At 45.8% G+C, this 17,009-nt stretch overlaps 1 protein-coding gene across 1 annotated transcript in view; it reads left to right on the top strand.

Moving 5' to 3' along the window:
* The first annotated feature begins 7,258 nt into the window (after positions 1 to 7,258).
* Positions 7,259 to 17,009, top strand: part of LOC310686987 (sulfotransferase 6B1-like) — a 16,408-nt gene continuing 6,657 nt past the window's right edge. Inside the window, exons 1-4 of the mRNA XM_083461583.1 lie at positions 7,259 to 7,521; positions 10,463 to 10,647; positions 12,502 to 12,628; positions 15,860 to 15,954. Of these exons, the coding sequence (XP_083317709.1) occupies positions 7,377 to 7,521; positions 10,463 to 10,647; positions 12,502 to 12,628; positions 15,860 to 15,954 (552 nt within the window). The 5' untranslated portion in view covers positions 7,259 to 7,376. The remainder of the gene's footprint in view (positions 7,522 to 10,462; positions 10,648 to 12,501; positions 12,629 to 15,859; positions 15,955 to 17,009) is intronic.

Below are 17,009 nucleotides of genomic sequence, written 5' to 3'. Positions count from 1 at the left end.
CCTGTCAATTGTAATCAAAGCCATGTGGTGGATCTGCTTGGGAGCAGATGTTCCTTGCCTCCATCCTTCAAACAGAAACAGTCGCTGCTGTGCTGTAAGCCTGTGGCAAAATTCTGCAGATGTGGCGTTGCTCAAAGAGCTGTTTTCCTTCCTTCCCTCCCTTTGCTTTGCTGAAGCTCAGCGAACCAAACTGTGGTCCGGGCAGGGACAGCGTCATGGATTAAAAGGGTGTAAAATTGTGGAGTAAAATGGAGCCTAACTCTAAATCTACAAGGCCCATTATTAGTGTGGCCAGCGGCGTGTATGCAAGCAGGTGGCCTGACCACAGGGAATGGTATAGGTAAAGGTAAAGGGACCCCTGACCATTAGATCCAGTTGTGACTGACTCTGGGGTTGTGGCGCTCATCTCACTTTATTGGCCGAGGGAATCAGCGTACAGCTTCCGGGTCATGTGGCCAGCATGACTAAGCCGCTTCTGGCGAACCAGAGCAGTGCATGGAAATGCCGTTTACCTTCCTGCCAGAGCGGTTCCTATTTATCTACTTGCACTTTGATGTGCTTTCGAACTGCTAGGTGGGCAGGAGCTGGGACCGAGCAACGGGAGCTCACTCCATGGCGGGGATTCGAACTGCCGACCTTCTGATCGGCAAGTCCTAGGCGCTGTGGTTTAACCCACAGCACCATCCACGTCCCACACAGGGAACGGTAAGAACCACATAAAGGGGAAACTGATGGCTGATGGTTAAATTGAACAAACAACTCCCTATAAGGTACAAGGAGGGTTCTGACATGTATAGTACAAAATGGATTGAGTAAATTGTATTTCCTGGACTGCTGCTGGAAGTGAGATGGCGAAGTGCTGGGGTGGCAGGAAGTGGTTGGATGAACAGCTAAGATGCTGTGTATTTGTCTTATTTTTTTAAAAAAACTAATTTTTATTTGATTTTCCAGCGACTTCCGGGTTGGCGCCATCGCCGAATGGCAGACTCCCTCCGAGCTCCGGAGGGAGCCTGCTCGGCAGGGGTTGGGTCCTACCGCGCCGGCGACGCAGGGACCCTCAAAAACCACGGGCACAGAGCCCGTGGACATGGTTGACTCGGCGGGCACCGTTAGCGCCCCCGACCTGCGAAGGAGCCTTTTTAAAGGCTACGGAGCGGGGGATGGGGGTGGCGTGGTGCTATGAGTCCTCTGCTTTCCCTGCCGAGCGAAGCCGCATGCCATTCGACGGAGAGCGCTGACTTCTTCTACTGAAAATTTGGACTATAAACAACAACCCGTGAGTAATTTGGAAATCGGACTTAAAAGGAGAAATTTTTTTTTTCCGGATTCGGCACGAGCGGGGGAGATCCAAAAAGGAAGTCAGTCTCCCCCCTATTGTAGACATTTTAAAACAAGGATTTGGCAACTAAGGTCGAGAAAGGAGCTTGCTTCTGTTTATTGATAAAAATTATTAATTCCACGATGGGAAATTATAAGAACTGTGCTGGAGGAGAAGAGTGGAAGGTGAGAGCGAAAGTGCAACCCCCCCGGGAACCGGGGCGATCCGCGAGAGAGCCTGGCGAAGTGAGACAGAGACTTTGACAGCTGTCAAAGTAGCTGTCAAAGTTGGAGAATATAAAGAGGACTTTGCTATGAGGACTTTGCTGGTTAGTTTTGTTACAATTTGGATATAAATTGTCGAAAATAAGCAATAACAATTTGACTTTTGGATTTGAGGAAACAAAGTTACTATAATCCCCCTAGAGGGGTTTTGGGACATTACAAGAACGGTCGTAAGTGGGAAAATACTCTTGGAATCGCACAGGACTTGTTATCTTCTGGGAAAGCTGCAAAAATGAAACAGTATTTTGTCTACAGAGGTGTTTATATTAAAGGAGACAATAGAATCATCTATTGAAGAATGGAAGGGACTGGACGCAAGTTTTTGTTCCTGAACTAACAACAACCCCTGTAGAGGTATCAAATTTTTGAATTAGAATGCTTTTGCAGCAGAACAGGAAAAGAAACCTGAGAAAGTGAGAAAAAAGAACAAAGGACTGATGACGACTTGGAAAGAACAAGGGAGGAGCTATATTATTGTGAAAGACCAAGGAAAACTAAAGGCCTGTCAGGGGCTTCTTTAAGACTGGGCGTCTGAAGTTAAACATTATTAAAAAAAAAAAAAACCCCGGCTATGCACATGAGATCTCCAGGCTGACAGTAGATAGACTGGTGGACATGGGGAATCGAAACCGGGGAAGGGTGGGGGGAGATCTGGAATCCAAAGGGTGTACAACTATTTCTTGAATCTTTTTATATTTTTTACCTTGTTTGGACGTGTTTATCAAAAAAAGGGAATTCGTGGAAGGAAATTGGGGTGGACCTTGGGGGAAAAACTTTCTTTTAATGATGAGGGATGGTGGAATGTAAAGGGAAAGTGGTTATATAACTAAATTGAATAGTGGGTTAAACAAAATAAGTTTTAAATTGGGAGTAAGAACTTGTGGAACCAAATTAATGAAAGGGGAATACAATAGGGAGGGGGATGGGGGAGTCCTGGAAAGATGTTAATGAAAGTAAGGCTTTAATTGTAAAGGTTTATTTTTTCTTTATCTTTTCTTTTTTCTTTTTTGAGTTTTGGAAACTTCAATAAATATGATTAAAAAAAAAAAGATTTTCCAAAACATAAACATACAACAACAAAATGAATTCTGAATCTAATTATCAAGATTACTCTGAATCTCCTGACTTCCCCCCATCCCTTCCATGGGTCCCATTGATCCTATTTTCAATTGCATATCAATGCTTCTCCAGTTGTTGTTTTTTAGAACAATGACAAACCTAGACAGCATCTTAAAAAGCAGAGACATCATCTTGCCAACAAAGGTCCGTATAGTTTAAACTATGGTTTTCCCAGTAGTGATGTATGGAAGTGAGAGCTGGACCGTAAAGAATGCTGATTGCTGAAGAATTGATGCTTTTGAATTATGGTGCTGGAGAAGACTCTTGAGAGTCCCATGGACTGCAAGAAGATCCAACCTACCCATTCTTAAGGAAATCAGCCCTGAGTGCTCACTGGAAGGACAGATCCTGAAGCTGAGGCTCCAATACTTTGGCCACCTCATGAGAAGAGAAGACTCCTTGGAAAATACCCTGATGTTGGGAAAGACGGAGGGCACAAGAAGGAGAAGGGGACGATAGAGGACGAGATGGTTGGACAATTTTCTCGAAGCTACCAGCATGAGTTTGACCATCCTGCGGGAGGCAGTGGAAGACAGGAGTGCCTGGTGTGCTCTAGTCCATGGGGTCACGAAGAGTTGGACACGACTAAATGACTAAACAACAACAAAGGTTATCTATACATTATGTTACATTACAAGTGTGTTTAAAATCCTGCTAATGTTTTGACCTGTTTACAATAATTTTGTATATACGTTATAAGCATTTCCCATTCTTTTTGAAATTTCTTGTCTTCTTGGTTGCTGAGCTTCCCAGTTAGTTTTGCCATTTCAGCATAGTCCATCAACTTGGTTTGCCATTCTTCTCTGGTCTGGGTTGTTTCTTCCTTTGATCTCTAGGCTAGTAACATCCGAGCGGCTGTTGTCGCGTACATGAACAGTTTCCTCTGGTCCTTTGGGAAAGATGTTGTATATTTGTCTATATAATTTTGTCCTGATGGAAACACTCTTGCAGACTCTTTGGACTCTTTCTTGTAATAAAATCTGGTTGATTGGGAATTTGATGTAAACCTCCATACTTGAACCCCTACAAGGGATTTGCCCCCCATAGGAGTTGTCTTGAACGTTCCCCAATTCTGCTTTAATGGAGACTCTCCATTTTATTTTAAAATGTCTTGGGTATAAGAGTGGTGCATACTTACAATTTATTTATTTATTTTAAAGCATGGCTCAATATCAAAGGTTTGGGGTTATGTACTGAAGTTCTCACCCTGGGCCAGCAGGGGGATACTGCAGATAGTTTTCACTCAGGTCCACATATGCAAATAGGGGATTGAAAGTGACATTCAGTGATTGGATAGTTACAGAAAATGGTTACAGTTGCATTGTAGTGGAGCTCTATATAAGCAGGCTGGCTGAACTCTTCAGTACAGTTCTGTTCTGGCCTGTGAATAAACAAGAGCTGTTTGAAGAATCGCTGTGTCGTCTGATATGTTCATCCACAACTTAAGATTTGAGAAATTCTGGCCTAGTGCAGTTTTAGGGACACAATTCATCTCCTTCTTCCTGAAAGAGGAGTTTATGGAATTCACCTGAATCCAGACATGAAATTGCCCTGGCATTGTAACGCTACTGTTCTTTATCTCGGACTTCACACGTATTTCCTCCTCCATTTAGTACATTATGCAAAACTAATGGGAACACGGTGGCACGATTGCAGTATTGCAGATTAGCAAGTGCCTGATTAGGATGAAGACATCTCATTGAACTGAATGCCCTTCCATCACAGTCTTTCTCCAACTTTTTGACGTTGGCCCCAACTTCTAAGCTTACCTTACCTTCTGGGGCCCCCAGAATTTGGCACCAACAACCTGCTTCACTGGAAGGGAAGAGAGGAATTGCAGGGCAAATGCCAGGAAATGTAGGCTTAAAAGCAGGGCTTTTTTTCAGCTGGAACTCAGTTCCCACGCCTCTCAGGTGGGCACCATTGCCATGCTAACAAGAGAGGTATTCGTGGTGAGTTCTGGCACTTCTTTTTCTAGAGAAATAGCACTGCTTAAAAGGCTGTGCTTCAGACTCTCCAAGTGTCCCTATTTTCCAGGGATAGTCCTGAATTTACAGAAGTCATCCTGGTTTCTGATTTGATCCCAGAATGTCCCGCTTTTCCTTAGGACATCCCTATTTTCATCAGAGAAGTGTTGGAGGAAATGGTAGGAAGTCCCTGTGGAGTTATCTGACCCCCGAGCCATATGAAGGCAGCCTTGTATAGGGAAGTTTTAAAATGTTTAGTGTTTTATTATGTTTTTACAGTCATGTAAAGGTAAAGGGACCCCTCACCATTAGGTCCAGTCGTGACCGACGCTCATCTCGCTTTATTGGCCAAGGGAGCCGGTGTACAGCTTCCAGGTCATGTGGCCAGCATGACTAAGCCGCTTCTGGCGAACCAGAGCAGCGCACAGAAACGCCGTTTACCTTCCCTATTTATCTACTGGCACTTTGACGTGCTTTTGAACTGCTAGGTTGGCAGGAGCAGGGACCGAGCAACGGGAGCTCACCCTGTTGCAGGGATTCGAACCGCTGACCTTCTGATCGGCAAGTCCTAGGCTCTGTGGTTTATTTTTTTTATAATAATATTTATTAAACAATCCAAAGCTTCAAAGTTTAAACATAGAATACAAAAACCAAAAAAAGCTACAAAAATGAAAAAATACAAAACAAAACACATAGAAATACACAATAAAAAACAGTTAACAGAACAGGAAAAAAAGAAAACAGAAAAAAGATTAGTATTTTCATATCCTATCCCTCAATCACTAGTTTCTTGACCTCCTCACACCTCCCTTTTTGTATTCCAGTTCAGATATTTAGTTAAGCAAGTCCTTACACTCTATCATTTATCCTTACTCAACATCTTAACCTATAATAAATATATGTTTTCCACCATTGTCATCCATATTTACCTATTCTTATTAATCTTTTAACTAACACCACTTGTTTTCAATCCAACATCCCTTTAACATTCATTAATTTTACAGTATTTCTGTAGATAGTCTTTAAATTTTTTCCATTCTTCTTCCACCGCCTCTTCTCCCTGGTCTCGGATTCTGCCAGTCATTTCTGCCAATTCCATGTACTCTATCACCTTCATCTGCCATTCTTCCAGAGTGGGTAAATCTTGTGTCTTCCAATACTTTGTGATGAGTATTCTTGCTGCTGGTCCTAGGCTCTGTGGTTTAACCCACAGTGCTACGCTTCAGGATAAGTAACATACTTTTTGCTCTATAAGATGCACCCAACCATAAGACACACCTAGTTTTTTGAGAAGGAAAACAAGAAACAAGAAAGCAATGCAAAGCCTCCGGAGCAAAGAGGCAGGAGCGCTCCGGCTTCCCTCAAGAGGCTTTGCGGGGCTATCCCCGAAGCCAGGAGAGCAAGAGGGATTGGTGCGTACCGATCCCTCTTGCTCTTCTGGCTTCAGAGATAGCTGCGCAGCCTGCATTTGCTCCATAAGATGCACACACATTTCCCCTTACTTTTTAGGAGGGGAAAAGTGAGTCTTACAGAGCAAAAAATATGGTATTTTCAGATTGCGCTCTGCGAGACCCGGAAGTAACGGAGCACATTACTTCCGGATTTCACCGCTCGCGCATGCGCAGACTGTCAAAATGATGTCACAGCATGCGCGGAAGCGGCGAAATGCAACCCACGCACGTGCAGACGCGCAGTCATGTCTTACGTTTTGTTCAGGTACCACTGTATATATATTGGAAGCTGCCCAGAGTAGCTGGGGCAACTCAGTCAGATGGGCGTAATAATAATAATAATAATAATAATAATAATAATAATAATAATAATAATAATAATAATAATAGAATAGGACATCCTTCGTTTCATCAGAGAATTGTTGGAGCATAGGCTCCTATCCTCGCTGACTAGGGATGGGCAAAATTGGCAGTTTCAGTTATCTACGCTGCTTATTTTTTTCATTGAGATCTGCCCTCAATGCTATCCTGGGCAGCAATTACATCCTTTGAAAATAGGAAAATACTTTGTATTGACTCCATTGGGTCCATCTAGCTCCATACTGTCTGCACTGACTGGCAGCATCTCTCCAGGCTTGGAGATGCTGGGGGCTGAGCCTGGGACCTGCCTACCAAAAGCAGGTGCTGTGCCACCGAGCTACGACCCTGCAGGAGAGTGCGCTTGCCACTGGGCACCGCAAATTCTCCAACTTCATTTCCTCCTTCAGGATTTACTGCGACGGGAGAGAACACAGTGCATTTCTACAGAGCTATGATGCTATTAAGGACACACACACACACGCTCATTAGGAACTCATTAACCTCCTGAGACAACACGCCACTCACACCAAGAGCCCCATTTGTTAATGAGTGCACCGCAATCATTTGTGCAATTACAATCCTGGTTATTTTCCACTGTTGCGTTTTCGCTCATTTCTGTGCCAGAAGCCAAGTTTCAGTGAACCACCTCCCGGATTTGCTGTTTATCTGGATAACCTTTCTGTTCCTTTGCATTTATTGTAATCCATAAAGATAAGCCCCCAAATGCCTCTTCGAGATGTTACAAAGTGCATAAATGGGTCTTTTCCAGCTCCTTTCTTGCTCAGTCGCTGCTAATAATCACCCGGCTGGCCAGAGGTTTCCTTCTCTCCTGGTTTAGGAAGAAGCATCCAGTTTGACTGAGACCACAAGATACCAGATGTCGTCGCGCAGTGAAGACGATCTCATGCACACTTTCAATGGCATCACTTTCACCATCAGGACTTCGCCCGAGCTCTTAAAATCCCTGGACACGTTTGACGCTAGAGAAGATGACATCCTTTTGGTTTCGTACCCGAAGTCTGGTAAAGTCTCGCTTGATTCGGAATGGGGAAAGAATCCTAATCTACGCCTTATTATTCCAGGCTTAGTTAACTAGAATAAGAAATTCTGTGTGAGCGAGAGAGAGAGAGAGAAGCGGAGAAGAGAGAAAGTGGGATTGAGATCCATCTTAAGGGTGTACCCCATAAACTGCTTGCTCTTCTGCCACCGCCCCCCATGAAAGCTTGACTCAGAGGAGCGATACCAAAACTAAACCGGAAAGAGCTGCGGTGGTCTCATTTGTGTGTTTATTTATTTAAAGCATTTACATGCCGCTCTTTTGCCAAAAAGCCTTCCCGGTGCAGCTTTCAAAAATCAGTAGCGAGATAGTCCCTACGCCTCAAGCTTACAATTTAAAATACATGGCACAAGAGGAAAAAGAGATGGGGAGGGAGGAGGAAAAATGCAAGTTGTTACACCTGTTCTTAAGGTTACAGTTCTTATAATATAGTCCCGTATAGTTCCGTCTACAGGAATACTGGCTGTCTTTGAGAGTAGCCCCCTATGTCCCAATCAGATCTGGTTTGTGACGACTCATGGTGGGATCACGAGACCAGTAGGGCTGGTAGTTAATGTGCAAAATATCCTTTGTATTGAATCTGTATTTGTTGTGAATCCTCTAGGAAATGTTTTGTTGTTTTTTTTGAAAAAAACTTGACTTTACTCCCCCACCCCAACCCCTGGAATGACTGGATTAGTCAGCTGGAAGACTTAATTGCTGAGTAAGTGTGCAATTAATCAACTCAAACACTAATGGGCAGCTTTAAGGACTCATGAGTTAATCATGCAAGTCATTGGCCTCGCTGTCAATTGTCGGAAGCGATTAACAAACTTTGTTCATAGAGTCAATCAATGACTCCATGATGACAACACTCTACTTCCACTGGGTCAGAGACACAATGCTTTTCCAGTTTCTGAGCATTGCTGGTACAAAGATTGCTGTTGCGCTCAGGATTTGCTATTATTATTATTATTATTATTATTATTATTATTATTATTATTATTATTAGCTTCCCATAAGTATCTCACTGGCCACTGTGAGAACAGGATGCTAGGTAAGGTGGGCTAAAAGAGTGTTCCTCAAACTTGGGTCTCCAGTTGTATTTGGACTACAGTTCCCACCATCCCTGACCACTGGTCCTGCTAGCTATGGATGATGGGAATTGTGGTCCAAAAACAGCTGGAGACCCAAATCTGGGAAACACTGGGCAAAAGCATACCATGTTAAAGGCCAGGTAGAATAATTGATGGCAGTATATATGTTCATTCTTCTTTTAGCCCTGAAGTAGTCTTGGAGGTGTGGGAACAGCCTTTAAAAAAAGATTCAGCAAAGCAGGTTTGCATGAGTACACCAACCATGAGGTGTAGTGAGGCCTCAGGGCGGCAGGTTCCTGCTCACTAATGAGGCAAGGTGCGCTGCCTCTGCTGCCCGAGCTTGTGGGATTTCAGCGAGATCTTGCATGAGATCTTGTGAGATTTCCTACGATATCCTGCCAGAAGATAACCGTGGGTTAGCAAATATTAGACACTAATAAACAGTAGTATTTAGATAATGTTTGGGATGCGGGTGGCACTGTGGTCTAAACCACAGAGCCCAGGGCTTGCTGATCAGAAGGTCGGAGGTTCAAATCCCCGCCATGGGGTGAGCTCCCATTGCTCGGTCCCTGCTCCTGCAGTTCGAAAGCATGTCAAAGTGCAAGTAGATAAATAGGTACCACTCCAGCAGGAAGGTAAACGGTGTTTCCGTGCGCTGCTCTGGTTCACCAGAAGCCGCTTAGTCATGCTGGCCACATGACCCGGAAGCTCCCTCGGCCAATAAAGCGAGATGAGCCCCGCAACCCCAGAGTTGTCTGCAACTGGACCTAACGGTCAGGGGTCCCTTTACTTTTAACTTGGGATACGAAGGGAAAATGCAGAACTGTCTGCAGAACTGTGCCAGACAATAAATTAGCCACCATGCCACACAGATAACAGAGGCACGGCTGTGGAGTCGCTGTGAGGCTTACAAATGGCAAATTGATGTGGAGAACTGAACTCAAAAGAGTGGAAAAATGAGAAATGGATAGAAACTGAAACTGACAGATCTACCTCTCCCTAGTTGGTACTGAGCTATTGCAAGTGACTTGCAAGGTTCCTTTTGTACAGTAATTTTGAGGAGCACCCTCACGTCCACTGCGGTTTGAGGAATGTTCTCCTCCTGCCCCGGGGGGGGGGTGTGTGTGTGTGCGTTTAGGAACCATATCCCTTCCCAGTTAGGACAGGATGAGCTCCCACTATCAGTAAACGTACAGGGAGCCCTTTAAAAACCAAAGAGCCTGCAAAACCTTGCTTCTTTCTCTTGTGGAGCAAATTCCAGCATTCAGTATTTTTCCCCTTCTCTTCTTCAGAAATGAAATCAACCAGATCCAAAGTTGCTAGTCAAACAAACCCATCCTTTTACTTTGGGTTTCATCAGCTTCATTGCTCTTTAGAGAGGAGCATCTTCAAAATAAACCCACTAAGGTTCCTTGTCCTCAATCTGCCTCAATCTAGAGGCAATTATTTCTTATCCTTGGCAATTAGACCGTTTATGGTCCTCCTGTGTACATAACCTCCATCACCCAGTTTATCAAGCCATATATATTCAACACTTTGCCAGTACAGTGGTACCTCGGGTTACATACGCTTCAGGTTACAGACACTTCAGGTTACAGACTCCGCTAACCCAGAAATATTACCTCAGGTTAAGAACTTTGCTTCAGGATGAGAACAGAAATCGTGCTCCGGTGGCGTAGCGGCAGCGGGAGGCCCCATTAGCTAAAGTGGTGCTTCAGGTTAAGAATAGTTTCAGGTTAAGAACGGAGCTCCGGAATGAATTAAGTTCTTAACCCGAGGTACCACTGTATTGTTCATGCTTTCCCCCCTTTCTTTTCTCTTCTCCCGCAGGCACTCACTGGCTTGCCGAGATCCTCATGCACCTCTATGCACCCAGAGTGTCTTTAACATCCCCGATTGAATTTGGAGATCTTTCCAGACTGGACCAACTGGACCGTCTTTCAGGCAAGAGAATCATTCCAACCCATTTGGATGGCAACATGCTGCCACCCACTTTTACACTCAAGCAATGTAAGGTGAGATATGGACGGGGTATTATTTCAGGTACTGGGGAGGAGATAAAATTTACAAAAAAGGTTCCCGAATGAGCCTCTCAATGAAATCTGGTAGGCAGCCCTGGTTTTGCATCTTGATCTCAAAATGATATTTTTACAAGCCTCCCCAAACTCTGCCGAGCAGTGCATGAGATTCCTCGCGTCTCGGCCCTCAACCAGGGTCTGCGCCTCTTCAAGGGACTCTGGGGTGCTCATCTCGCTTTATTGGCTGAGGGAGCTTCTGGGTCATGTGGCCAGCATGACTAAACCGCTTCTGGCGAACCAGAGCAGCGCACGGAAACACCGTTTACCTTCCCGCCGGAGTGGTACCTATTTGTGCTTTCAAACTGCTAGGTTGGCAGGAGCTGGGACCGAGTAATGGGAGCTCACCCCGTTCGAGGGGATTCGAACTGCCGACCTTCTGATCGGCAAGTCCTAGCTAGGCTCTGTGGTTTAACACACAGTGCCACCCGTGTCTCTTTTTTACTCAGGGTAGACCCATTGAAATGAATGATCTGGGGGCTGGACTAGATGTTTGCTGGGAAGGAATGGGGCAGAATTCAATGGGGTGCTGTGGAGGTGAGAAGCAGAGGCGCTGGACTAGATGTTTCTCATGATCCCTTCCAACTCTACAATTTGATGAATCGATGATTCTATGATCAGGACTAAGGCCTCAGCCATACTTCATTTTGTGCCCTGATTTGTAGGCGCACGCCTGTGCTTTCCAGGGTCTGAGTCAGGTCACTCTGCTTTCCCTGGGGAAAACCTGCCGTTTACTTCTGAATCGGAACAAACACAAACCCGCAAAAAACCTGATTGACGTTTGTTCCAATTCAGTGATAAACAGTAGGATTTCCTGGTGGGACGAAAAACCCCAAATGCTTGGACCTGTCGCTGAGAAGCATGCGCCTGCACGCACAACTTGTGGCACAAGTCTGGATGAGCCCTTAGCTACGATCAATCTTTTCAACAGGTCTGCATTGAATAAAACCTATCTCTGCTGTGATTTGGGGGGAAGACAGTAGCTCAGCGGTAGAATTCACACTTTGCCTTGCAGGAAGTCCCAAGATCATTTCCTGGCGGCTCCAAATCTCCGAAACTCACCGCTAGTCAGTATAGCCTTCGGCAACCTGGTGTTCTCGAAACATTTTGAACTACAACTCCCATCAGCCCCTGCCAGTATGGTCATTGATTGGGGATAATGGGACCTGTAGTCCAACAACACAAGGTTGGTGTGTGTGTGTGTAGAGATCATATTGAGCAATAGCTGGTGGCTGGTGCGCCTTGGGACCGATATGGTGGATGCTAGGCAGGGGTCTGCAAGGTTTACCTCGCCTGGGCCGGTTTACTCCAGCGGAGATCCCTCCATGCTCCGGATCGCGTGCACCCCCACGATTTCTGGCGTCTACAACTGCGCAAATGTGATTTCCAGCATCTGTGCATGCGCAGACATGATTTGCTGCGCCACAGAAGCGAGTCCCCATGCCTTGCTTAGGTGCACTGGTTTAGCGCAGCGCGCAAGGACTCACCGAGCGGGCGGCTTGGTTCGGGGGCTGCTCGTGGGCTGGTTAAACGACCCCCGGGGGCCGTTTGTGGGCCATGGGCCTTAGGTTGCCTACCCCTGTGCTAGGGAGACCAGAAATTGGTGGCTCCATAGTCAATGTTAGGCAGATCTACTCCCTGACTGGTTGTAAGAAGGCAGGCAGGTGGGGCATTGAGGGTGGTGGGGGCGAAGCCCCGTTCACTCTACCTGAGCAGCTTCCCATTGGCCTTCCCATTGGTAATAGAGCACCTTTCAATGTCACCGCCTTATTAACGTGTTGTCTTCATTTGCAGGCTATCTACATCATCAGAAACCCAAAAGACATTGCCGTTTCCATGTATCATTATTACAGAGACAATCCAAACCTCCCCACCATTGATTCCTGGCCTGTTTTCCTGGAGATGTTCTTAAGAGGAGACGGTAAGAAGACTGAATAGCACCTTTCCTCTCTCTCTCACCTTGCAAACTCTAGTGCACAGTGACAACCCCCAAGTGAAAATAATACGAATTTCCCCTCCTTGGTGGCTGGCTGTATTGCTGCAAATGAGAGAGGAAGTTAAACGCTTCTGAAGACCGGTTGTTGGAAACCTCTGGAGGAGTAAGTGCTCCTGTGCTCAGATCCTGCTAACTGGTTTCCCACAGGCATCTGGTTGGCCAAGGTGAGAACAGGATGCTAGACCAGGTGGGCCATTGGCCTGATCCAGTAGGGGTTCCTTATGCTCCTGTTTCCCCAAGAGATCATCAGCTGGATTATTGGCTTCGGTTTCCTGCTTGCTCCCCAGAAGCTCCAAGTCCTTAGAGGGTTTTTGGACTTGTATATGTAGAAACCCCCTACCTTTTGTTGTTTAGTCGTGTCCTACTCTTCGTGACTCCACGGACCAGAGCACGCCAGGCACTCCTGTCTTCCACTGCCTCCCGCAGTTTGGTCAAACTCATGCTGGTCTCTTCGAGAACACTGTCCAACCATCTCGTCCTCTGTCGTCCCCTTCTCCTTGTGCCCTCAATCTTTCCCAACATCAGGGTCTTTTCCAGGGAGTCTTCTCTTCTCATGAGGTGGCCAAAGTATTGGAGCCTCAGCTTCACGATCTGTCCTTCCAGTGAGCACTCAGGGCTGATTTCCTTCAGAATGGATAGGTTTGATCTTCTTGCAGTCCATGGGACTCTCAAGAGTCTCCTCCAGCACCATAATTCAAAAGCATCAGTTCTTCACCTATCGGCCTCCTTTATGGTCCAGCTCTCATTTCCATCCCCCTACCTTAGGTTGGTTATTTTGGAATGTCAGATCCAAGTTCTGAAGACCACAAGGTAGACACTCTGATTGCAGCTGCATTAACCCTCGGCTGAGGTCAAGGGCATGAGGCCCTGGTTCCTGTTATCAAAACATTGGTCACATCATTTTACTGCATGGCTGTAAAAAGAAAAAGAACAAAAAGCTCCCACAAAGCTGGAGATCCAAAGATCAACCGAGCAACAAATTGAATTGGTGTCATTAACAAAGGAACGCAAATTGACGCTGTGATTTGTAGGATAAGGATCAAAATAGTAATTTGAAGTGTGACTTGAGAGGCCTTCCTTTCTTCCTTTTTGTACCATCGTGGACTTGATTTGACTTAAATGCAATAAATGGACTTAGCTGGATAAGACAACCGGTCCATTTAAGGCAGAGTTGGGGAATGTTTATTTTTATTTATTAAATTCCTATGCTGCCCTTCACCCGAAGATCACAGGGTGGTTTCCAATATAAAAACACAAAAATACATGCCGTAACTACAAACAGAAACAATAGCACCTCTGCCCAGAATATTATTATTATAGATGCTGCTGAACTCCAGTTCACATCAGCACCAGCCAATGGTAAGGGATGATGGGAGTTGTAGTCCAATTGCATCTGGAAGGCTGCAGGTTCCATACTCTTGCCTGAAGGACTGGTAACTGTTCACAGCAACAGAGAAAGTGTAAAGGGCAGGGGAATCTTTGGGCCTCTAGATGTTGCTGTGCTATAATTTCAATCTGGCCCAGACAGTATGGATAATGGTAAATAATAATAATAATAATAATAATAATAATAATAATAATAATAATTTATTATTTATACCTCGCCCATCTGGCTGGGTCTCCCCAGCCACCCTGGGCGGCTTCCAACAAAGTATTAAAATACAGTAGTCTGTTAAACATTGAAAGCTTCCCTAAACAGGGAATGTCTTCTAAAAGTCTGGTAGTTGTTGTTCTCTTTGACATCTGATGGGAGGGCGTTCCACAGGGTGGGTGCCACTACCGAGACGGCCATCTGCTTGGTTCCCTGTAACCTCACTTCTCGCAGTGAGGGAGCTGTCAGAAGGCCCTCGGCGCTGGACCTCAGTGTCTGGGCAGAACAATGGGGGTGGAGACGCTCCTTCAGGTATACTGGGCCGAGGCCGTTTAGGGCTTTAAAGGTCAGCACCAACACTTTGAATTGTGCTTGGAGACAACAATATTAGTCCAACAACATTGTAGTCCAACAACATCTGAAAGGTGACATGTTCCCCACTCTTGTCCTAGACCAGGGGTCTGCAACCTGCGGCTCCGGAGCCGCATGTGGCTCTTTTACACCTTTGCCGCGGCTCCAGGGCAGATACTAGCGAGGGGAGGAGGCGCATTGTGTGCCCCGACACTCCCCACTGTGGCGGGCGCTGTACTGGCTGTGATGTCGCATGGGGCGGTGCGTGCGTTAGTCACGCACCGTCCCAACGTCACCTTCCCGCCCGCTGTCAGATCAGAGGGCAGCGGCGCGCATGCTTTAAATGTCACAATGGTTTTGCGGCTCCCAGGTTGGTTTTTTCCTTCAGAAATGGGTCCAAGTGGCTCTTTTTGTCTTAAAGGTTGCAGACCCCTGTCCTAGACTATAGGACAAGACTTTATTTTTATCTGTCTCTCCTCTCCAATGGATTGAGTGGGCGAGACCAATAGCGAACCCAATTGTCAAGAAGGCAGTTTCTGAATGTGCCGTAGAGGGAAGCCAAGGGCAGATGGGGCTCATCAACCTGGGAAGAGAACTCATCTAGCTGAAGGAAATCCTGACCCCAAACATCCACTGCCTTGTGGAATATCTTCGGGAGAAGAAAAGGCTAGGCAGAGTCCCTAAGAAGGTTGGATGGCGCCTTGTACGCCTCCTTCCATCAACTTCTGCAGCCAAGCTGGTGCCAAACGTCTTGCTCTGCTTTCCTTTGAATCACAGGTCAAGAGGGGAGTCTTGTCGTCTGGGTATCCCAAGACCTCCATACACACTGACAACGCAGCAATTTGACTTCACCCTCAGAGGTTCACTCCATTGTCTCTCAAGACAAACAGATGCCATCAACCTCTCTGACTGGGTACTGAATGGGTGGAGGCCTGAAAGAAGCCAAAATTTGACTGTGGCTATACATAATCTTTAGTGGGGCCTATCTTCCTCCTGTATGAGAATTTCACTCTATCCTTCTGGCTGTGCAGAGTTCATGGAAATTTATGTATTTATTTTATTACATTTACACTCAACCTTTCCTCCGTTTTTCTCCCCTCCCCCATTTTATGTTCACGACAGCCCTGTGAGGTAGGTTAGGCTGAGTGGGAGATTTGAATGCTGGTCCAGCAAATGCCTCCAATAATAATCTCATTTTTGCTCTCCCTTCCTAGTTGTCTGCGGATCCTGGTTTGATCACGTCTTAAGCTGGGAGAAGCACACCGATGACAAAAACACTCTGTTCTTGTTCTACGAAGACATGAAACAGGTAAAACAAAAATCTGCCTTTTTCCCAAGTAGGAAGAGAAAAGCAAGGCAAATCTAAACTAAGCAAACTCCTAAATTCCTAATTCCTTCCAGTAGCACCTTAAAGACCAACTAAGTTAGTTCTTGGTATGAGCTTTCGTGTGCATGCACACTTCTTCAGATACACTGAAACAGAAGTTGCCAGATCCTTCTATATAGTGAGAAGGTGGGGAGGGGTGTTACTCAGAAGGGTGGTGGGAATGGGAGATAGGCAGATAGCTGAGGTGAGCCTGTTGACGACTCTTAACAACTGCAATAGGTCTTACAGGAAAAGGCAAGGGGTGAGAAGGTGAAAAATGGCTTAGTCATGTATAATGAGATAAGAATCCAATGTCTTTGTTCAGACCAGGTCTCTCCATGGTTTTAAGTTTGGTAATGAGTTGCAATTCAGCAGCTTCTCTTTCCAGTCTATTTCTGAAATTCCTTTGTAGTAAAACAGCTACTTTGAGATCTTGTATAGAATGTCCTGGGAGATTGAAGTGTTCTCCTACTGGTTTCTCTGTTTTGTGATTCTTGATGTCAGAAATTCCTGTGAAAGTTAAATTTATGATGCTCAGGTAGCAAACAGTTAAGACATTTATCCCACCTTTCCTCCCAAAAAGATCAGAGTAGCATATGTGATCCTCCCTCTATTTTGACTTGAATTTGGGAGCAGGTGGTGCTGTAGTCTAAACCACTGAGCCTCTTGGTCTTGCTGAACAGAAGGTTGGCAGTTCGAATCTGCACAACGGGGTGAGCTCCCGTTGCTCGGTCCCAGCTCCTGCCAGCTCCTGCCAACCTAGCAGTTCGAAAGTGCAAGTAGATAAATAGGTACCGCTCCGGCGGGAAGGTAAACAGTGTTTCCGTGCGCCCTGGCCTCCGTCACAGTGTCCCGTTGCGCCAGAAGCGGTTTAGTCATGCTGGCCACATGACCTGGAAAACTGTCTGTGGACAAGCGCAGGCTCCCTCGGCCTGAAAGCGAGATGAGGGTCCACCCCATAGTCACCTTTGACTGGACTTAACTGTCCAGGGGTCCTT

The sequence above is a fragment of the Podarcis liolepis genome (assembly GCF_965112155.1).
Source record: "Podarcis liolepis genome assembly, chromosome: 10".
In the NCBI taxonomy this organism is placed as follows: domain Eukaryota; kingdom Metazoa; phylum Chordata; class Lepidosauria; order Squamata; family Lacertidae; genus Podarcis; species Podarcis liolepis.
Note: the sequence above shows the minus strand (reverse complement) of the source record. Positions and strands in the feature narration are given on the sequence as shown.